Genomic DNA, 24,475 nt, shown 5'->3' with positions numbered 1-24,475 from the left:
TCGACACTGATTGCAGCAATCCCACATTTTGGAAAAGTAAGCAGTAAGGGTTTTACAAAAGAAATCAGCATTATAAATAAAAATCTCAATTATCTGTGGGTAAACGAAAAGGACAACTGACAGATATTTTAGCGGAAGAAATCTAATTAAGACAAAAAGATAATGTCCTAAGGAAAAAAGTGAGTAAAAATCAAATAAGAAATAAAAGAAATGGAAAGAAAAGACCACTTAAGGATTATAAAAGTTATATTTATTCACGATGCTACATTTATTGCATTCCCTTAGAAAAATGGAGAACTTTTTATGTATCCAATTTGCACATATAAAACTTTATACAAATTATGTGTAGCACATAAAGGCCTCTGGTACAGCTAAAATCCTGACACTACAATTTGGGTAATCCTGCTCAGGGTCTCCAGTTTATCAAATTTGTCCATAGAAAATAAAAACTGGAATTATAGTCAGTCTTGCTACTCACATTTAGAAATTATTTTAAAATATAATAAAATAAAACTTTCAATTACTCTGAAACTCAAAAACGGTACTCTGGAAGGGGATACATTTTGTTACCAATTTCAATTTAACAGCATGACAAACTCACACCTTATTTTGGCTGGGTCTTTTCAAAAACACAAAAAAATCACCTCAGTTTTGACATTATCTTTCTAAGTTGTAGCTGATTCAGAAGGTAATTTGTCAAAATATTTACCAAACAATTAAAAAAAATAATAATAATATTCCTTTTACAAAATGGTACACCTTAAGGAACCAAAAAATACTAAATGTCTTTGGCTATACAACTAAAAGGCCATTCTTCCAACAGAATAGGGCATATTCACCTCAGAACCAACTACGGAAACAGAAAGCACAAAGGAAATATGCATAGAATTTAATGATAATTTGTCTTGCCTTTTTTTCCCATCCTACTCATATAATAAGCAAGGAGAATGCAATTTACATAATCTTCCCAGATGAGACTCAACAGCACTACAAAGAAGATACCCAAATTTCTGCAAAAGGCAAAGTGAATTAAAACAATTACACAACTAAGTGAAAACGGAAGGGACAAATGTTATTTGCAATTTTCTTTTTTTTTTAACTTGGTTGCTTGTTTTTAAGCCTCACGAGTGTAGAAATTATAGCTGGTAAACAAAAAGTCACAATCTTCACAAATGGAACTATAATAGAAAAATAAATCAAATGAAACATTTATTAATAAATGAAGCCTATTTTATTATTCAAGTGTTAATGATAAAAAAAATTTCAGCACAGCTGTCGCATTTAAAAAAGTGAAACTACATACTATGTTTCTAGCTCGGTAAACAGATGAACCTGATGTCTTTGAATGACATAACAATTGAGCATTGTACAGTACATCTTATGAAGACCCGTAAATTAAAGAACTACTGGTTTAAAGTTAGTGATTATGAAACAAATATGTATTCATAGTTTCAGCTTCTTTTTTCTTCCTCGACCGTCAGGTGCTCCATCCATTTTACGTTTCTGTGTCTACAAACAAACAGAAGGATTACTTTTCATCACAAGGATAATATTAACATGAAATATACTGGCAGAGACATGACAATACTTTACTAATAACTGCTACATAGTAATAAGTATTAGACTTTTCTTACCCAGGATAATCTTAATTCTCCAAACAATCTTATCTACTCATTTTACAAACACAACAAAAACTTTTAATGCTACTAATGACATAATGAAATCATTCACAATTAGCAGTAGTAAATCAATACACCAAACAAATGTATAACATGCCCTCTTACCAAAAGAAAGCAGTTATAAGTATATTATGAGGTTACATAAATAACTAGATATTATCCAGAGACATTCATTTATTCATGATTTTACAAAGTAACTATTATTAAAATACAAGATGGCTTTTTTCTCTTAAAATTTTTACTTTCACATCGCTAGGATAGCACTAGGACAATATATGAAGGCTAGAAGTCAAGAGCAAAGGTTGTAAAGCCACTGCTTTCCCAGTATTTCTTTAAATATTCTAAAATTATAACTTGTATTCCCAAGGTCAAGTGTAGGCCCTCATCATTCACAAGACATACCTTCCTAGATTTTCACAAATCCCCATATTATGGACTACCATCATAACATGATCTTCCCCACACAATGCAATCAAGTTTAATTTATACTTTAAGTGACCCAAGGCTATCCTATTTACGAAAACAAAAAAACGACTAACATACAATGATAACCAAGTTATGTTCAAATTCTTAAAAAGAAAAAATTAAGTCCTCCATGAAAATATTTACATATTCGTGAATACTTACTGAAGGCTTTGGTCCTCTTTTCTTTTTCTCTGCCTTCTCCTTTTCTTCTAGTTCCATGTTTTCTCTTTCGATCAAGGTAATTAAGGTGTTACACCTCCTCTGGAGCTCCTAAGTTGTAAATATAAATTTACATGGTAAACTTGTATTTTCCATCTACAAGTGTTCATGATTACAATTTTAAAACAAAGGTTATGTTTTAATACAGTAATATAAAATCACTTACATGCTCCCAACAGATAAAATTTTAAAAAGCAAAAGGAAGTGATTTCCATATACAATCCATGCTATGAGGATAAAAAAGGTATTTGTAAATGTTTCTACTTCATTATTTAAAGCCATACTGCTGTGTATTCTTCATAAATATTTCCTTCACTTAATTAAAATAGTGAAAATGAACATCTCATAACAAAGGCAACACTGCTACTTAGTGGCTATGCCTGGGACCAATCATTTATATGCAAACTTAAAAAAAGTGTGTATATTTGTAGGTCAAAATCCCCTAGAACTAACTTTAATAAGAGATGTACACAATCCTTCCTTTAAAAGCATTATCAGTAGAATTATGGTAGTCAACGTATCACATGCCACCTTTCCCAATTTTGGAAAAATAGCCAAGGAAGTCTAGGATGAGTTCTACCTTCTCTCTCTCTAGCAATCTATGCAGCCTCCAGAAGAAATTTTCAAGTATAGTGTAGAAGTAGGAGATAACCCTGAAGAAAAAAGAAGTCCATTTGAATCACTGCTGGCTAGCAGCTCCCTTACTTACTGAGCAAAACTGTTTTATATGTTTCCTGTTCTAAGTGATACTACTAAACAATCACAACAAAATCATTTAAATTCTATTTTATAGACTATACCATACAAGGTTTAGAAATATTTGCAAGAGCATATAGAGACTGAAGGCAGCACACCACCTCCAAGTTCTGTCTTTCCCTCAACAGTTGTACTGAGGCACACACGTCAGGATGTTAGAGACGTGCTAAGCTATGAATCCTCTTGGCTCTTAGGTGAGAATTACGCCTCAATTATTATCACGGGGCCATACATATATTAACATTTTTTGTGCATGCCTTTCTATGAAACACGTTAGGAAGTAACGCTAAAACAAGGTATTGTATTGGTAAACCAATGTGACACTGCATCTTGTTTCACTCAGTACAAATTCATTCTTCCTTATTAACTACATAAGTTGTTCCTACTTAGACACAAGGTAGAGTTCACAGCAATTGATTCTGTTTTCCTCTAACTACGTATTTGGAGTGCGTGCGTAGTGCAACATTTCCCAAACGAGGGTTTCAGAAAAGAGTAGCACCCCTCCTTTGATGTTTACTGAAAAAAAAATCCTTCAGTGGTCAAATATGAAGACTACACACTGTCCTGCCTCTTACAGAGTGACAATATACTGTAAATACACTGAGGGAAATCTTACAAATATAAAATGTTTAAACTTTGTTTATCCCAGTAGATCCCAGACTTAAGGACTACAGAACTTTTTTTGCATTATCACCATCCTGAAGAACACAAGATGAAGCAATTCATCAAAGCCAAACTTTTCTGAATTCTAATTTTAGGCCATTAGAAACAGAACTTCCTGATCAGAAACAGCCAGATACTGGGAATAAAAACAAAACCTACCATTACAGTGGTACAAAAAGAGTGTTTCACCACATTAAGCTACTTTAAAATAACCCAGACTCAGCATTCTTACGGGCAGCTGTCTGGGTGCAGTAAGTCCTGTCTTCACAGAAATGTGCTCATTTACAAAACCAAAAGTCCGAACAGTGCAAATTTTAAATTGTAATCATCTCGTTCAGAAATTGAAACTGAGGGTGACATTTCCTCCTTGGAAAACTGATTAAAATTAGTATCAAAAACTAGTTCTATCGGGGGCTAGCCCCGTGGCCAGGTGGTTAAGTTTGCGTGCTCCGCTGCAGGCAGCCCAGTGTTTCGTTGGTTCGAATCCTGGGGGCGGACATGGCACTGCTCATCAAACCACGCTGAGGCAGCATCCCACATGCCACAACTAGAAGGACCCACAACGAAGAATATGCAACTATGTACTGGGGGCTTTGGGGAGCAAAAGGAAAAAAATAAAAAAATCTTTAAGGAAAAAAAAAAAATAGTTCTATCATACATAGTGATGTTAAAAGACATGTAATATTTAGAGGATGGGACCAACAAACTTCCGAAGTTACCTATGATATTAGGTCTTTAACTGTGGACTTTTTTTACTGTTTTAACTATTTTCTTTAACTGTTTTCTAAGGAACTAATTCAACCTACGATACTAACAAAAATTAACTTCGGGGCGCCAGCCTGGTGGCTTAGTGGTTAAGTTCCTGCACTCCACTTTGGTGATCCAGAGTTCATGGGTTCAGATGCTGGGTGTGGACCTACACACCGCTCATCAAGCCATGCTGTGGCGGCATCCCAAATATAAAAAGCAGATGTTAGCTCAGGGCCAATCTTCTTCACCAAAACAAACAAAAAAGTTAACTTCAAAGATAGAATGAAACCACAATCTTCTCTTAATAAAATTTGAAGAGTTACCTTAGTTAAAGAATATACTTACTCTGAACTGTGTGCTACAAAAAGGCCACAAGCACTTACCATTGCAGTTCTGGACTTAAGAAACCAGTCAAATCTGAACTGAGGAGAGTTTCGAATACACTGTCGCAATTCATCATAAACATTTTCTTTGTCGAACCCAAGCTTATGAAGCATACAGATTAGAAAACGATCCTCTTCTTCAGTATAGTTTTTTCCTTTGTTAGTACCATATGATATTCTCAGCTGATGAAAAGGTGCTTTGTACCGTCCAATCTATCAAAGTCAAATTTTATATTAAACATAAGTCCTATATAATCTGTATTTCAAATTCACCTTTAGTAAAATTAGCTATAAATGTTGTATTTGAAATCAGAATTTCCTACCAAACACACCTCGATTACATTATATAATCTTTGTCCTGAAACAATTTTATACTCCTTATTATTCTAAAGAGAAATACAGAGGGGCCAGCCCAGTGGCACAGGGGGCAAGTTTGACTGTTCTGCTTCGGTGGCCTGGGGTTCACCAGTTCAGATCCAGGGTGTGGACCTGTGCACCACTTAGCAAGCCATGCTGTGACAGGCGTCTCACATATATAAAGTAGAGGAAGATGGGCACAGATGTGAGCTCAGGGCCAGTCTTCCTCAGCAAAAAGAGGACTGGCAGCAAATGTGAGCTCAGGGCTAATCTTCCTCAAAAAAAAAAAAAGAGAAATCTAGACTCTGCCTTTCTGATACTATATAGGAAAAGACTAATCCTAGTGCCTCTGACCCAAATATATCAACTTAAATACTGAGGTAAATTCTGTTGAGAATGCCTATAACTTTTTAATGTTTTTCTCTGAAGAAAACTTTAAGCCATCATTCTTATCCTTTTTAAAAGTTAACTCTCGGGGCCGGCCTGGTAGCACAGTGGTCAAATGCGCACATTCCGCTTTGGCGGCCTGGAGTTCACCGGTTCGGATCCCGGATGTGGACATGGCACCACTTGGCACGCCATGCTGTGGCAGGCATCCCACATATAAAGTAGAGGAAGATGGGCACGGATGTTAGCTCAGGGCCAGTCTTCCTCAGCAAAAAGAGGAGGATTGGCAGCAGACGTTAGCTCTGGGCTAATCTTCCTCAAAAAAATAAATACATAAAAAAATAAAAGTTAACTCTCATATTCACAGACAGGAGTTATTTTATTAACTACTATATTTATTAATACACAAAGTACCTTCGTGTCAAGTGCTTTTTTGATACTAATTCTTCTTTGAATTCTTGCCTCTCCCCTTTCAATCTGAGCCATTATCTTCTCTATGTCCTGGAGCTCATTGCATCTTTCCCAGAACACAGCTGTAAAAGAGTAAATGTCAGACAGATAGGATGAGTGGAGGAAAGGGGAGAAATATAAATAACATCATAAATGCTCTTATTTTATTTGCTGAGGATTAAGAAATGTTTCCATTTCTTCTACATCTAATACTACAAAGTAAGTTACTTAAAATTTCTCAATTTCCTTAACTGTAAAAAGAATGAGCTGAACTAGATGATTTAAGTATCTTCCAACTCTTCAATTTCTGCTTTCTGAAATTCTAAGCAGATCTATCACAGTACAACTACACATATACACTTGACAATCCAATGGACTTCAGGAAATAGCACATAGTTATTGAGAAGTTACAGAGAGAAATGAAATAAAAATGAAAGCACCATTATTCAGTGACCTATTCCTGGCAATAGGTAGTACACCAGAGTAGAAAAATTTTTTAAATACGCTATTTTAAAGAAGAGACACTAAACTCAATTTTTAAGAAACAGAACAAAACAAGGCACTAAGTTGTGGCAAAATTTAGTTTATCAAAACATAATTCAGAGCAAGAAAATACGAACTTTCCAACAGCTCTCCAAACGCTTGAGAACATTCTTATACCTGTTAAAATAACAAAATTACCTGAGTACTCAATGACCTCTTCTGGCGTCTTTCCTTCTACTTCTCTTGCTATGTTTTCAATATCATCACGACCCCACTTCTCATTAGCTTTGATAAACTGGTTAAAATCTCTCTTATTCCAATTGGTAAATCCCTTCAAAGCAATAGAGACAATATTTAACCACAGCACACTGAACTTGGAAAAGATGCTATTATACTTTACCAATGCTTCTAAGTATCACAGACAACAGTTTTCACTTGCTCTTGGTTTTTTTTTTTTAAGATTTTATTTTTCTTTTTTCTCCCCAAAGCACCCCCGGCACATAGTTGTATATTTTCAGTTGTGGATCCTTCTAGTTGTGGCATGTGGGATGCTGACTCAGCATGGCTTGATGAGCGATGCCATGTCGGCACCCAGGATTCGAACCGGCGAAACCCTGGGCCACCGAAGTGAAGTGCCGAATGTAACCACTTGGCCACAGGGCTGGACCCCCTGGTTTATCTTTTTTAAATTAAGTTCTTTTAAAGCAGTAACTTTTCATGTACATAGATACGGACTTTTAGCATTATATCACTCACATACGCAAGCAATTAAATCTGAGTAGAAGAGATTAAGGAATGCTGCATGAAAAGGTGACACTTTTGCTAAGCTTTGAAGGATTAGTAGGAGTTTACCAGGAAGAATGAACACAGGCTAAAGAGCAGAGACATAAGCAAGTGGGAAAATGGAAGGAAAATGAAGCTTATTTAAAGGTAAAGGCCAGATCCTGAAAGGCCTTTAGTGAACCCTAAAGGACGTTAAATAAAAAAGTACCAGGCAAAGGTATGTAACTGAGAATTGTAACTTAGTAGCAATGTGGGAAATGGACAGGAAAATAAAGACGAGAACGGAAGAAAAGTAATCAAAAGGATAACCACTCTATCAAGACCAGTGCAAATCTATAATCTTCTCAACTATCTTAACAGCTAGTGACAATCAAAAGGTAGCATCTACCGATATGCCCATGCTTTACCGTCTCCAATTATTCCATTTTTGAAAGCAAGAACGTGTACTTCTTTATATACCTCAACACAACCTAACACAGTACCTTACAAAATAACTAACAGTAACTAAATTTTTGGTTGACTGAAGGCTATACCTGTGTTAGAAGCTTCTCTTTTTCCTCTAACTCTTCATCATTAAGGGGTTCAGCTTCATCAATTTTAAGCTGTTCTTCTTTTTGCGCCTGTGCTGCATTTGGTAGGTCAGGATTTCGAGGTACCTAAAACAAATATTTTTCTATGTCATCAATCACTAATTTAGAAAGTATGTGACAGACTAAATTCCTAACCAATTAAATATTTCAAAAATTTTAATCCAACCATAAAAGAAAACATACCAATATCCTACATTTATTTATTAAGTTAAACACAAACCAGATTAATTATGAACAAAGTGTTATTTCTATTACCTTGTATCCAATAGTTTTTCTGTAATATAGAATTTCTTTTTCCAATAATTCAAATAAGCGTGGAGGAAAGAACTGGAAATCCTGAACATTGGGTTGTTTTGGAGGTCGAGGAGCCTAAACAAAAATAAAAATAGTATTGTCCATAAAGAAGCAACTGTTTTGCTTTAAATCTATCCCTGGTCTTCTTCATTCCATAAACCATGACAGCCAATTCTCCCAGCAACTGAATGCACCTTTCATAAAACTGAACATTAACCAAACTTTAAATGTACAGATTCAAATAGCTTTTTTTTTAAATAAATGCAATTTTTTTTTTTTTGCTGGGAAAGATCTGTCCTGAGCTAACATCTATGGCAAATCCTCCTCTTTTTTCCCCCTCCCCAAAACCCCAGTACATAGTTGTATATTCTGGTTGCAAGTCCTTCTACTTCTATGTGAGCCACCACCACAGCATGACTACTGACATGAGTGGGATGGTTCTGCACCCAGGAATTGAACCTGGGCTGCTGAAACAGAGTACAGCAAACTTTAACCACTAGGCCATCAGGGCTGGCTCACAAAATTAATTTTTAGAAAACTTTTTTTTTTGGTAAGAAAGACTGTCCTTGAGTTAACCTGTGCCAATCGTCCTCTATTTTGTGGGGGACACCACCACAGCATGGTTTGACAAGTGGTGTGTAGGTCCACACCCGGGATCCAAACCCACCAACCCTGAGCCACTCAAGCATAGCACATAGACTTAGCTGCTATGCCACTGGGCCAGCCCCCTAGAAAACTTTTAATAACTAAAATCTGAAGGAGGTACACTGTTAGAAATCAGACAAAACATAATTCTCAATCTCTTTTTATTGCAAGAAGAAGAAAAGTAATTTGCATGTCTAGTACTTTTAGAAATTTCTGTGCTCCATCAACTCACCTTGGGTGCTTTAGGTTCACTAACACGAAGAGCTTCCCTGAAATAGGCATCCACAGCATAGTTGGCTTTTCTTTCTCGTTTAGGTGGTTCAATCCACTCTGTGAATGCAATCTAGCAAATGGGAAACAATTCAAATCACCAACTTTTATTATATATAGTCACAAGTCTTACATGAATACAGGGCATACTATGTACTTCATTACAACTGTAAATGGAAAGATACTCATAAAATACTGAACTATAAGCCCCATGAGGATAGGGACTGTAATATCTTGCTCAACACTGTAACATATAAGATGGTGCCTAGTGAATAGCATAGTCATTCAGTAAGTATTTTTTGACCAAATTAATAATTCTGTTAGGTGAAAAAAAAAATACTACACAATGTACGCTATAATCCAAATCAGGAGAAAAATGTAGATGTACAGATTTAGCCTAGAAAAAATTTGCAGGATATACATGTCTAAATGTTAACAAGAAAAAACACTAGTAGAATTATTTCTTCTTCTACACTGTAGATGTTTCCTAATTTCTCTATACAATTCCAAATATTACTTCCGAAATTAGGAAATTTTCCCATTTAATTTACTACTAGCCAATTCTGCTGTTTAAAAAAAATCTAATAAGGTGACAATTTTGTCCAACTTTCACTTTCAAATATTTCAAATTACTACATTCACCCCACACAATATATTTCACTATATTTCACATTATACTTAGTATACAGTAAGCTTCATCACATAAACTTTTAAAACATTTCAGAGTTTACCAACTGAAAATTTTAGCATTAAATTTAACATAAAAATGAAAATAATTTAGATGTGAATAAACAGAAATGACTGCTGTTGGAGAAAAATTTACAAGGCATTATATCTAACACTTAAAATTCCAAGTTTCAAGTAAAATAAAGCCTTCAAGTAACCAAAAACTCTTTCTAAATTACCTTTTGTTTTTCTCTATAATCTTCTCCTTCAAAGTTATAAACACTCGATTCTGTATCCATTGTAAAGTTTCTAAGTGAGCTTTCACCCATCTTGGAGAGCTTTTCATTCATCTCTGCAGTCTGGCGAACAAAAGGAACACATTTTTAGACTGAGAACCAAAAAAGCATGACAAGAGTAGTCAAAATGAATTAGGCTTCACAGTACACAAAAGCATCTTTTGTAGAAATAAGGATATCTATAATTCACATATTTCCTCAGTTTTAAAATATTTTATATATTAAAAACATCATTTAATCCACATCTCACCTTCTTTGCACCTCTTTCCAAAATACCATCGATATCCTCATCAGTAATCTCACTTTCCTTTGAAGCAAAGACATGTGTTGCCCCATGTCTAATCATCTGAAGCATTTCATCTTTCCCAATTTTGTTCAGATTCTGATCCACAAGTCTTCCTGAGAAAAGATTATATTGGATAATGTTAATCAAACTTTATTTTACTGGAAACTTGGAATTTTAAATGTCAGATGTAATACCATGTCATGTTCCCTCAAACATCAATCACCTCTGTTTATTCACATAATTTTCATTTTTACATAAAATTTAAGACCAAATTTTCAGTTGGAGGCTTTGAAATGTTTCTAAAGTTTATTACGTATTATGTAATGAAGCTTGCTGTATAGTGTCTCAATAATTCTGTTAGGTGAAATAAAATATATTCTCGTATGGGGTGAATAACAGTCATCTGGTATATGTGAAAACTGAAATTACTAGCAAGAGTTTTTTTTAAGTATTAACAGATGAGAGCATTATAAACGCACAGTTTCTGATAAGCAGAAAGATGTTCATACCAATACTCCCAAAACAACTTGTTCTACTTAGAAAACTGAAGTACAAAAAACTCTTCATGTTGCCAAGTTTTATGTTAAGGACTAACATATACAACATCGATTTCTGAAAACTTTATAATCTTAAGAATTGAAACTATTGAAGGCTTATCTTGATCACAGAAAAAGTCCAACATCAGGAAACTAAGATCTTCAACTGGGAGGGATTTGGCCAACCCTATGATCTGTGTTTCCAAAAAGAGAGGTATCAAAACAAACAAAAACAAAATACCACAAAGAACTGTTTTCATCCTCAAAGGCCATTCACATATACTTATATAACGCTTCAATTTTCGTATTTCAACCAACTTGTAGTGAGTGAATGAATGATTCAAGTTATTTTCTACAACTTCATTAACTACTTTATCATGGTTTTGGATCCCTAATACAACAAACAAACAGCTGTGATGTTCAAAGTCAGGCTACACCCACAGAACGTGCTTCTTTGGACTGAAAGTTCTCTCACTGCTATCAAAATGTCCCTAGGTATACAGAAACTACTTCCCTCTTGCACAGGGAGGGAGCTTTTCAGACATATAAGTGCTTCTGTGTATTCTCTTATTTTTAATTATGCCCCTTAGTCCACAAGAGAGTAACACAGAGGGATGCACATGAGGTATGCACTTGCTGTTCAACTACTATGTCTATAAATGAGGTTAACAAAACTACCAGCACAACATTTTGCTCCAAAATTTGCCCCAGTAAATATTAAACAAAAAAACAAGTCAAAAGACAAACGGCTTTTCTAAGTTGATTGTAAAGGAATATTTTTTTTAATCTTTAAGAAAAAAACGTTTCAGAGATTAAAATAATTGAGAGCAAGAGCCACAAGGCAGGTGTTTTTCTAAAAGCATGGGTGAGTATGAGGGGAAAAAAACCAACCATTACATCACTCACAAGAAACTTCACTGTGTGGCAGGCCCCAGAAGTCCCAGGAAATTTCCTAATTAAACACTTCACTCTAACACTTAATAGAGTTCTTGATCCCCTGGTTGAGTCACTTCCTAGCTGCACAAACAATGGACAAACCTCTACCTCTGATGCAACCTCAAGCTGGCATGAAGACTAAAGGAGATAAGAGATGTAAAGTACTTAGCACATTGCTTAGCACAAAGTAAGCACTGAATGTTACGCATTAACAAAAACAACTAATAATAAAAACATCTGTTAACTGTCTTCGTCTATTCAGACCTATGGCTAAAACTATGGTTGCCATTATGAGATAGCAAATAAATGTAACATTCCCTTACATACATGGAAATTAAGAGACTGGTTGACAAAAACAAGACACATCATGGAATAATCAGCGAACAGTCTAATAGCATACCTCTCAACGACAGATAAAAAGTATACATTTGTGAGGCAATTTGAGAAGGAAAGAAATCAATGTGGGCTTGAGGTTACTGAGGGGTTCTCTTTCATTTTTCCATTTTACATGTCCCATCACCAACTTTATTCTGAGCTTCATGAAAACATGTCTTCCCTAAAAGCTAATCTGACATGAGAACTTAGTTTCCTTCAATGAATCCAAAATAAAATCCCACTCTCACTCTTTAGTCCTATTTACATCAACGTTTATTGTGTGTCTCTCTCTCTCACTAAATTATAAACGCCTCAAAAGTAAGAAGACTTGTCAGTTTCATTCACTATTGTATTCTTAGCACTAAGAACAGTGTCTGGCCTCTGGCGGTGGCTGCTCAATAACTAAGTGCACACTAGAAAAAAGAATAAAATTAGATTGAGCTCCCTTTTTATTTCTTCAGTATTCCCAGAGGAATCAATAAAATACTCAGTACATGTGAATCACATTCACCACAGCTCTGTTTAATATGTACCACACTAATACTGGATACTCTACACATTATCCCCTTTAATCCTTAGAAATCCTAAACAGCAGTTCCCTGTATCCCTATTTAACAGATGAGGAAACAGGCTTAGACAGTGTCAAAGAAATGCTAATTTACAGAGTCAGTAGTAAAACTTCAACCTTCATGAACCCAAACCCATCGTCTTAACAACAAAACTAAAGCTTACCATCTCTGGAATATAAACACTGTCGGCTGCTAGCTTGATTCAACAGCTTGATTCAACAGATGCTTAATAGTGAGACTCTCCTTAAAAATCCAGGGAAAAAACATACATCAATCCAACTTGGTAATTTTTAGTTTTAAGACTCACCTTGTTGAATGACTATTGAATCCAGTCTGAGTTTCATCTCAGCACGTTCCACTATTCTTTCTTCTACAGTGTTATCAGTTATAAAGCGGAACACTCTGACAGTCTTGGTTTGTCCAATCCTATGTGCTCGGTCCTAGGCAAAATACCATGCTATTTTGAATACAGTTAAAAAGTCACATAAATAACATCTGAATGTGTATAATGAGAAACAAAATTAAAATATTTTCAAGTATAAAATGCTTTTTAAAATACACAACAAAGCAACTATACTAAAACAGATTCACAGTACATTAATTTTTCTTAAATTCTCAAAAGTTTCTATTTCAATCAAATTAACTGGCTATCTCGCAAGGAAAACTTAGGAGGTACAGAACATATCACAGTTGCAGAATCTGTGAGGAACTATCAGATTAATTTTACTAGGTTATACTGAGATAAAATACACACAATGTCTCCAGACAAGAGAAATTTGTGATTTTTAAGTTTGATGATAAAGATCTTTTTTTTTTTTTTTTGAAAGATTAGCCCTGGGCTAACATCTGCTGCCAACCCTCCTCTTTTTGCTGAGGAAGACTGGCTCTGAGCTAACATCCATGCTCACCTTCCTCTACTTTATATGTGGGATGCCTGCACAGCATGGCTTGCCAAGTGGTGTCACGTCCACACCCAGGATCCGAACCAATGAACCCTGGGCCGGCAAAGTAGAACGTGCACACTTAACCAATGCAGCACCAGGCCGCCCCGATAAAGATCTTTGTTAAATCTTTCTTTCCTAGGTTTAAGTTCACAATGTTTTTTGCCTAAATCAAATCTAAATTTTGATTGCTATTAGGGAAACAAGCAACAAACAAACGAGCTCCACAAACAATATAAAAATCCTAGTCTTAAATATCACTCAACTAACTACATACAAGTAGTCAAACTAATCTGAATTCTATTTTTTGTTTAACTTTGGGTAAGTTCACAAAACATATTCCTACAAAACATCCCTACTTCTAACTCATCAATTTTCCCTAGCCACCCTTACAAAAAGTACAGGATTAAAGCCACCCTTACAAAGAGTATCAGAGATCTAACAGTTGGGTTTATGGTCACCAATACCATGGGTCAAGTCATTAAAAGTATTAAACTTAAGAATTTGTACATTTTCCTATTAATCTACATACCATAAATTTCCTCAATAAGACTGATCTTCCTGATCTGGCCAAGGTATTCCCAACACATGGACACACATTTTAAGCATTTACTGTGGCAGGCAGGTTAGTAGCTCACCAAACCCACCTCCCTTTCAGCTTAGGATACAACTAAACTATCATTTAAAGATCACGTGCAAAATACCCTCACTGACCTATTAGGGTCAGAGAAAAATAAAATTCTACTAGGTTAAGTCACTGATATTTTGTTTATTAGCTTAGTCTAATACATCCATTAAGCACAGAATATATTTATTTGTTTTCTCTTACCATAGCCTGGAGATCTACTTGGGGATTCCAATCTGAATCATACAAAATTACTACATCAGCAGTAGCAAGATTGATGCCAAGACCACCAGCACGTGTGCTTAACATGAAAACAAACTTTGTGCTGTTTGGTTCATTGTATGCATTGATGGACTCCTAGAGACATCAAATAAAACAAATGTCAGAAACTATTTTTATCTGATGATTTTTTACCTTCCCTCCTCACATTTTACTCACCTGTCTCTCATCATGGGGTGTCTGTCCATCCAATCTGCAGTACTCATAATTTCTCCACATGCAATAATCTTCCAAAATGTCCAATACCCTTGTCATCTGACTGAAGATTAGTACTCGTGAACCTATCAGTGAATACAATAGCTCATTATCAGAAGCTTCAAAGTAAAAATAATTTACTTAAAAATTTAAGGCTAACCAAAACTAAGACTAACAAATCACCCCTTAATTATAAGTTACCTAGTTGGTTACAAGAAAAAAACTGTACATTACTTATTATCCAAGTCAGTTATTCCCCACATTTTTCCCATCATGGTACAAATAGAAAAGGGTAATATTTGTACAACAAACTAAGGTAAACAGAAAAGGGTATTTGCCTCTGGCCTGGAAGGTCTTGCCATCCCAAAGGCTGAGAAAATCATCTTTTTATCCCACATACATTTAAAACTAACCTTCCACCACCACCACAACTCTTCCATGTACATGGCCCTGCACATCCTCCAACACTCGCCCAATACCCTGGGTCTTATTCTGAAGACCCATTCCAGACCAAAAGACCATAAATGTGTGCCTCACATCTACACTGACTACCCTTCACTTACGACATGATTCAAATTATTCAACTGCCTTCCATTTCTTCAGCCAGCTGCACAATGGCTTCAGTAGAATGTGTGAAGACAAAGGAATCATTGTGAAAAATGATTATGAAATTATCTTGTCTTAGAAGCTGAGGCTGATAATCTGCTGTTGTCCCACCTTTCCATACCCCAAGTGCATAAGCATGTTCAATAGTCTCCATTTTCCCTGCAGAGTTTCATACAGCATTCATTAATATCTGAGTATTTCTACCAAGTTCTTGCCACTCTTCCCCACCAATTCAATTCCTTTAATTACTTAGCTTTGAAGGAAAGCATTTTAAAAAATATATTTCCACAAAAAGGTATAAAAAGGAAAAAGAAAAAATAAACCAATTCACTGACAACTCTTACAATATTTTTAATAGTCAACATCCTAGAGGAGATTCATCTACCGGTATAACTGTCATTCTTATTAAAAAAAATACAGAACAACACAAATGGAGAAATCTGAAATCTGACTGTATACTTCATATTACAGAATGAATAATTTGTGTATAAAATCCCTTGATGTCTGGGATTTGCTTCAAAACAATCTGGGAGAAGGAAAGCAGGTATGGTATAGGTGAAACTAAGTTTTGCCATGAGTTTGTAATTGTTGAAGCTGGCTTCATACTAAGTTCTCTACATTCATGGAATTTAAATACATCTGTATACCTACCACAGGCATACTCATTTTCATATAAAGTCAGCATGTCATAAATAAAACTGCTTTGGGTACACGCCTATTATGTTTAATTAAATTAAAAAATCCACATAAATAACTGAAAAACACCACCATGAACACACCACCACCGCTATCTACAAAGGATCTGGGAACTGGGTACGGGTAGGAAGATCATTCTTGGCATTTTTATTTAAAAAACCCTGATACATATTTCTAGGGAAACATAAAATGAGAACTCTCCCCCAAAATCGAGGGAGTGTGGTTGCCCTAACTACTGATCACCTTCTAAAAGATTTAAGGTCTAAATGGGGGGTGTGATACAGAGCTCAGATAATGGATAGAAGTTTTTTGTTTTTTTGGGTTTTTTCTCCCCAAAGCCCCAGTACATAGTTGTACATCCTTGTTCTAAGTCCATCTAGTTCTTCTATGTGGGATGCCGCCACAGCATGGCTTGATGAGCAGTATGGAGGTCCACACCCAGGATCCAAACCAGCAAAACCCAGGCTGCCAAAGCAGACCACGCGAACTTTAACCACTACGCCAACAGGACATGGACAGAAGTTTTTAAATGTCCCACACTTCAACTTTAGAAAGTGCCAGAGTACTCATTTCAAAATGTAGTGCCCCCTCATTTTAACAAAGGAATTTTAAAACAGTTCCATTACTTCTCAATTGAATATCAGTAACACAAATACCTTGTTCTTTTAATTTAGGGAGCAGCTTGTCTAACACCACCATTTTGCCACTGTTGGTAACTAGGTGCATATCTGTTGTATAAGGTGGACCAGGTTCAGCTCCATCAAATAGATACGGATGATTACAGCATTTCCTCAACTGCATCAGGATGTTCAACAACCTCATTTTGTCCATCTTCCCTGCAGAGTTTAGTATATCTATATCCTTCATTAATATCCGAGTATACCTATTGAGAAGAAAAATATTTTAAGAGGGCTCAAAGGTTCCCTGACCAGTCCCTGCCACTGTACATACTTAATCCCCTTCCTCATCTCAACCCAAAAATACCTGTAAAAAACAACCCATCAACTTCTAAGATGTGGTGAGGAGTCTATCTATAACCTTCCTTTTTTCTTCTCTCTTTATTGCCCTCAGTGTTCTAATATTCACAGTTATGCTTTGGGCCTTGAGGCTCAAAACAGTACAAAATCATCTCCCTGGGATGAATTCAAACAAAGCAATATCGATACAACCATTTTTAAGTAATTAAGCAAAACTTGGAACGTAAGTTTTAAACACAATTTTAATTTACAGTCTTTTATCCAACAGAAGAGTGCCACTATCCAACAACCATTCACTGTAGCTAGTGTACCATGTGGGTAAGAACATTAAGATCCAAAAAGGGAGGAAGAATCATAAGAGGGTAAGGCATGACGATGACAATTAAGATGAATACAATGTGATTTAACTATAAGTAAAAGTACATGGGGGTAGGGGAAGATATGAGGGCAGTGAAGCTACAGCCATAGGCTAAGGCTGACCTGTGTAAAAAGCCTTGCATGTAGACTAAGAACTTAGACATTATCCTGCAGGAAAGACTAACCTGTCCAAATACCAAAGTTTTATGACCTTGAATCCTCTGAACAAAATAACTTAAATAACGTAAGGAATCTATGTTTAACAACTCCAATTATAGGGCACAAAATATTAGTCAAAGCAGACCTCTCCACCACAAGTCTGACTGATATAAAGTTCACCAATATGTGCAACTAAAAATATTTGTCTTCCCTTAGCAGTGACTCACATCTGAGTTCTCTATTTTAGAGCCATACAAAAGAAGCCTATTAAAAGTCTTTCAAAAGTTTTAAGGACATTTAGGATGGCCTATCTTCTACAGTGGTCCTCTATTTCCAGATACATGCCTATTTCTTTACATTGTATTCTTTCTGTCCTTTTACCAACACCAAGCCCTTGCAAATACTTATCCATATTAAGTATGGAATCAAATATACTTGAGAAGTGGTGTAATCAGTAAGGAATAGGGTGGCTATTTATTTCCCTCCTTTGAACACTACATTTATATTAATATATGCTAAGGTAACAATCTTTTTCTGCAGCCACTTTACATTGTTGATTCATGTTGAGCTATCTACAAAAAAAAAAATTTAATACTAAATCAGTAGTTTCTAGCCTTTTGGATTTCATAATCCATAGAACTTAAAAAAAGAAAAATGAAAAAGATAAAAGAAACTTAAAAGGTTTTCAACTTTTCTATTTCCCTCTACATAGGAGTTTAAAAACAGCTATGATATATCATCACCATAATTTCACAAAAGGACATTTCATCCTGCCTAAAATAAAACTCAGAATGGAGTCTTTTAAATTAAATAAATGTAGCTTTATGGGGTAAAAGAAAGAACGTAAGTTTTCTACTCTCTCTATAAACAATCTCCAATTACATCAGAGACCAACACTAATCCATGATTCAGTATTTATGAAGCACCAAGTTAACCATATGTCTCGTGGCTATGCCACCACAACTTCTTTTTTAAAAACCCAAGTAGAGGGCTTTATACGTATCCCTGTTTAATTAAATGCCAAGTTTAATTTTTGGATTCATAAACCTCCTATCCTGATTCTGTCATCTAATAATTTCAAATGTTGTATCATAAATTTCATTACCAAGTCCTACGTTTTATGACCAGAAAACTCTTCAGGCTGAGTTCAACCCAGCAAACAGGAATTCCTTGAAGACACTTGAAATTAGGAAAACAAACCACAAATGAAAGGAGCGAAGAATCAACAGCGATTTCAAAAACGTCTCAGAACACTTACCATTCCCTTTGCATTTTGCTGAGACCCACATAGATTTTTACTTCCTTCTTTGGAGGCAAACTCTTTTCAACATCAGCTTTAATTCGACGAAGGAGGAATGGACGCAAAACCTTAAAAGAGCAGAAAGAAATGAAGATAACCTTATCTCTAAAGTAGGTATTATTTCAGGATCTCAAAACTGTCCATTAAATACATAAGAAAGAAATTTACCTGCTTGAATACCAAGTGATTTTTAGGACTTCTCCCTTTCAAATTTATTATATTACTGAGTTTCTGAAGGATAATAATACTAGATCATTATTTATTCAATACATATAATGAGTATATACTTGCTATACTCTCGTAAAATACTACAAATATTAGTAAATTTTAAAGATGTTCTTAACATTCACTGCCTTCCAGGTTTAAAACTAGTTACATGCACGTAGATTATCTAACATTACTTAAGAAACGGCTGGGTCCACATTAACACGTTTTTAAGTTACAGTTTTTAAATTTACTATCTTTTTCTTAAGAAAATAGACCATATGTATACAAATCATGAGTATACAGTTCAATAAATTTTAATCAAGTAGCCATACTCATGTACCCATTACCTAGATAAATACAACACCCCTAGAAATCCTTCTCATAACCTTCCCAGTCACTATTCCCCTTTTCCTTCCCAAGGGTAAGCAATAGTCTTACTTTTTAAGATCATAAATTAGTTTTACCTGTTATTTTTAACTTCCTATACATAGACTCATACAGTATACGCCCATGTATCTCTAGTTTTTTATTCAACAGTATGTTTCTGAGACGTACCCATGTTATATGTAGTTCATTTTCATAAAATAAATCGTAAAATATCTATAACACTAAAGATAAGCCTTTATTTGTATCTTCCTTTGTTCTATTTATACGAGCTATAAAAATATGATCATCACAAAACAAATCAAAAGTTCCTGAGAAAAACAATGAGCAACATTTCTCTAGTATCATCATGTAAGGAAGCTAGTACAGCCCTAACTGGCAGCCAGCACCAACTGCCAGACACGTGAGTGAAGAGCTTCAGCCCCACTGGGCCTCTTTCAGAACCATCCAGATAAATGCAGCTGTATGAATCCAGGTAAAACTAGCAAAGAAATCACTCAGTCGACCCATACATTCTGGAAATTATTAAAATATACACTATTAAGGTTTTTGAGGGGGGGTTGAGGGGGTGGTAGGAGGGTCGCCAACAATAGATAACTGATACATCAAGAAAGAATTCTCATTCCTAAATACACCCATGCTGATTCTGAATATCCTCTTTAATTACACAACAGGAGCTGCAGTGGGAATTTCAAGACAGAGTATAGGAAGGTAGCTACCAGATCTCTTCTCCCTGATTTGCTAAGTACCTTCATACTACTCTCTGAACAAAATAAACAGATGCCAAAACTGGCGAATTCTGTCATGTGAGTTGTTTTAGTTTGCTTTACCTACGTGTATCTATTTATTAAAAGGAAGTCTACATATACCCTCCAAAATCATTCAAATAAGTAAATCTAAATTGAGTGCTTATATGCTCAAATGCCACTAAATTGAAACAAAATTGTCTAGGAGATTGTTACCTTCAAAGTTTTAACAAAATTTCAGTATATAAGAATTTTAAAGTACTTTACAATATTTGAAATTTCACAAACTTATTATTTTGCCTCTGTTCAAATATCCGCTATGAGCCAAGCACTGTGCTAGAGATACAAGGACAGATATAAGACATGTTTCCTGACTTTGTGTTTACAACGCAGCAGGAAAAACACTCATAAATTAATCATTTCAATACCCTGTGCAAAGTCCTCTAGTATTAGAATGCCAGGATTATTAAAGAAGGGATACACAGAGTCTTTAGGCTGGCCTCAGCCTGGACATTTAGTGGAGAAAGTAACGTCACCAGTGAGTGTTGGACTAAGTATCAGAAAAGAGTACAGGACAGGAGATACTAGATGCGGCAGAAAAGCTAACCAAGAAAAAACAAATTAGAATTAGCACAGTGTTTATAGAAAATTGACAGTGGGGTCTGCAATTGTAACAAATTAGAGGTTGATATAAGAGGTAAAACAGAAGTTGGAGAATGTTAGGCTAAATTTTTGGAGAGGAGGGCAATTTGGCCTCCCAGAGGAACATCTGTAATGCTGGGAAATATTTTTGGTCGTCACAAACGGGGACATACCACTGGCCCCTAGTGGGTAGAATGTCAGGGATGCTGTTAAATAGGAAAAACACCTTCCCTGTCCTCCTCAAAAGTATCCAGATGGAAAAGTCAATAGAAGTTGAGAAACCCTGAGTTAGGTCATGAAAGGCCTTATATGCCATGCTTCTAAGGTCTGGCTTTATCCTGCTGGCCAGGGTATCTTAACCTGGCCATCTGTTAAGAGAAATTTCTCTACCAACCAACTTTCACTTGCGAATCTTCACAGAAAGGAACAAAGCTATACATCATAGCAAAAACATATCAACTCTGCTCACAATGCACTACTAGCAGTTGCTTAGTCACTGGATTTAAGAACAGATGAACCTTTAGCCTTTCAGAACTGAATCTGCTAGATTCTTCTATGGACTATGAATGGAACTAAGCTTTGAATACTCATCTATACTAGTCCTTATGCAGCTCTTATTTCCCCTATTGTTCTTTTTTTAACCCTACGGGATAACTTTATTCCTTCATTAATTTAGGATTCCATCAGAGGTCCTAACACTAAAACCACCGTAAATCACCCCCTACCGCCATTATAAGATTACACAGTTAAGTAGCAGGATTCAAACAGATCTGATTCTAAAGCCACTATGCTTTTTTAACAGAAAAATAATCCACTAATTTAAATCTCTATCATTTTTCCCATTAGAAATGCTTTAACCCTATTCCAAACTACTTACCATATGAAGCCTCTCAACTAGCTTTTGATCCCCAAGGCAATTATTTGTATCAAACCAGGAATCAAAGTCCTAGATTAACAAATAAAAAACATATTAAAACGAGAGATAATATTAACTACAAATACCGTTATGCTAGATATGATAACGATTTCTAGAGTTAGTTTAATATTTGAGTTGTGAACTGCAAAACTCATTTAGTTCAGTCCCCTATTTTTCGTGTGTGTCGTTAACAACTAATTTTAGAACAAGCTTGAGAATCATACTACTCCCCAAACACTTTTCCCAAAAACGTCAAGGTAACAAGTTTCAGAGTGAAAAGAAAATAGTTGGAAATTGAGTTTTATAGAATTATAAAATTAATATTCTTGAAGAAATCCTTCCTCAGTTTCAGAAACGCTTAACGATTAAAATCACTTTGCAATTCGTCCTCTAGGCCACTCAGGCTACTCAAATACAAAGTTTCCAGAGCCGTGTCAATTTTAATTGGACTTAACTAAAAGTGAAATTGAGATTACCAGCATTTAGCTAGGATGTGCATAAGGATAGTTCCCTATCCTTATCTCTTGAGCATATTTATTATATACTTGCATTGTTAGTAAACATGATCTTAGAATTCACTGTGTTAACTAAAACAAAACTTTAATAGAGATGATTAAACAAATGAAGTGACAATGCAGTAAGAAAAAGAAATTATCTCAGAAACAAAAACATCAAAATACATAAACGCAGAACTAAAGTAGCTTTCTAAGACTGACTGACTATCTTTCAAGAACACAAATTTCTCTTTTCTTTCAAAATGATCCTTAACACAACAAACCAAAATAAACATCTTTTTAGAACTTATCTAAATAAATCTACTTATCATGTAGAGCTCTTCAAAACCACACACACTCTACCTTACCCGGCCCCCCGCCCCCAGACATGGGAACAAAGATTCAAAAGTGAACCCTGGTCCAGCAAGAAACTAAAGTTACTAATATTCATATATTATATTCCTACGTACAATGAATAGCTCAAATAGCTAATTAACCATTTCTAACACTGCAAATAATCTATTAAGGGTAAAGACTGGGTTCTATGTTTGTTAGACCATAAAAAAAGTGGCTAGACAGATTTCACGAAAATTGAAGGCCATCTTGGGGACTTCAAACACAGGGAATGCGAAGTACATAAATTCAGCTGGAGAATACCCTGAGCAGTACCCTAAGAACATGGGCAGTCCACCGAGAGCCACTGACACGATGTCAGGCCAACATGATTACGAAATAGGAATGTGAATCTATGACATTCCAGAGAGAAAACAATGATTTATAAAATGAGATTGAAATCAAAAGCCACAAAAGTAAACTCTCGGGATGCATAAAAAACACAGTAGGTTACACCAGGCTAACTACCTAAAAGCATGAAAAACTAATGATTACCTCAAGCAGTACTGAAAAGTAGGCCAACTCTATTACAAAAATACACAGCATGAAACAAAAACGCTATTATTATTCCAACCAGAAAACAATAAGAAATACTTACATCAGCTGAATTAAAGACATCTGGCAACAAAAAATTAAGAAGTGACCAGAGCTCATGCAAGTTGTTTTGAAGAGGTGTTCCAGTTAACAATAGTCGATTTGTAGTCTTGAATTCCCTCACTATTTCTGACAACTGAAAGACCAAATTCATCATTAGAATATTCTGTATATTGACCAAATTCTAAAGGAAGGCACAAATGATTTTCACATCTAAATAACAAATTACCTTGGATTTTTCGTTTTTGATCCTGTGAGCTTCATCTATGACTAAGTACCTCCAATTAAATTTTTTGAAAACAGACTTCTCTTTAATAAGCATTTCATAAGATGTTACACAAACATCCCACTCTCCTGGTAACAAAACATCTCTGACAAAAGCAGCCTGTAAAAGAAAAAAAAATTACCTCATGCAGAAATAAACTACATATTAAATTTACTGACGACAAGTGATCTAAAGCAGTAGTCCCCCCTTAATTGCAGGGGATACATACCAAGACTACCAATGGATGCCTGAAACCACAGATAGTACTGAATCCTATATATACTAAGTGTTTTCCTATACATAAATATCTATGACCAAGTTTATAAATTAGGCACAGTAAGATTAACAACAATAATAATAAAATAGAACAATTACAATAATATACTGTAATAAAAGTTATGTGAACGTGGTCTCTCTCAAAATATCTTATTCTAACACTCTATACACCTTTTTTGTTATGATAAAAGATGACAAAATGCCTATGTGGTGAGATGAAGTGAGGTGAATGACATAGGCATTGATTGTGATGTAGCTTTAGGCTACTACTGACCTTCTGACGATAAGTCAGAAGGAGGGTCATATGCTTCGAGACGGTGGTTGACCTCGGGTTAACTGAAACCTCTAAAAGTGAAATCAGAGATAAGGGGGACACTATGGGATGTAAAAGGGGTGGGACTATTAAAAAGGGATAGAGTTATCTACAGTATGCAAGCATCTATAAAAAGCCCAAAATAACTTCATAATCATTAAGTGTCAGAGCCATTTAGCAAAAAATAATTGACAAAATTATCAGTGCAAAATTCAACAGACTAACTCCTTAAAACATCTTCTTTCTTCAATTCCACTAAGTGCTAAAATTCT

At 35.3% G+C, this 24,475-nt stretch overlaps 1 protein-coding gene across 2 annotated transcripts in view; it reads right to left on the bottom strand.

Annotated features, from left to right (window-relative positions):
- Positions 1-230: 230 nt before the first annotated feature.
- Positions 231-24,475, bottom strand: part of SMARCA5 (SWI/SNF related, matrix associated, actin dependent regulator of chromatin, subfamily a, member 5) — a 40,338-nt gene continuing 16,093 nt past the window's right edge. For both annotated transcript variants that reach the window (XM_046656399.1, XM_046656398.1), the window contains 18 exons: positions 23,579-23,734; positions 23,354-23,485; positions 21,830-21,898; positions 18,932-19,041; positions 16,837-17,063; positions 14,843-14,964; positions 14,609-14,761; positions 13,146-13,278; positions 10,387-10,535; positions 10,080-10,199; positions 9,137-9,247; positions 8,221-8,334; positions 7,909-8,031; positions 6,791-6,923; positions 6,074-6,192; positions 4,916-5,128; positions 2,307-2,414; positions 231-1,509 (listed from right to left, as the gene is read on the bottom strand). In XM_046656399.1, coding sequence (XP_046512355.1) covers positions 1,444-1,509; positions 2,307-2,414; positions 4,916-5,128; positions 6,074-6,192; positions 6,791-6,923; positions 7,909-8,031; positions 8,221-8,334; positions 9,137-9,247; positions 10,080-10,199; positions 10,387-10,535; positions 13,146-13,278; positions 14,609-14,761; positions 14,843-14,964; positions 16,837-17,063; positions 18,932-19,041; positions 21,830-21,898; positions 23,354-23,485; positions 23,579-23,734 — 2,358 coding nt within the window. In that variant the 3' untranslated portion in view covers positions 231-1,443. The remainder of the gene's footprint in view (positions 1,510-2,306; positions 2,415-4,915; positions 5,129-6,073; positions 6,193-6,790; positions 6,924-7,908; positions 8,032-8,220; positions 8,335-9,136; positions 9,248-10,079; positions 10,200-10,386; positions 10,536-13,145; positions 13,279-14,608; positions 14,762-14,842; positions 14,965-16,836; positions 17,064-18,931; positions 19,042-21,829; positions 21,899-23,353; positions 23,486-23,578; positions 23,735-24,475) is intronic.

Source organism: Equus quagga, chromosome 3 (assembly GCF_021613505.1).
Source record: "Equus quagga isolate Etosha38 chromosome 3, UCLA_HA_Equagga_1.0, whole genome shotgun sequence".
NCBI classification, from domain to species: Eukaryota; Metazoa; Chordata; class Mammalia; order Perissodactyla; family Equidae; genus Equus; species Equus quagga.
Note: the sequence above shows the minus strand (reverse complement) of the source record. Positions and strands in the feature narration are given on the sequence as shown.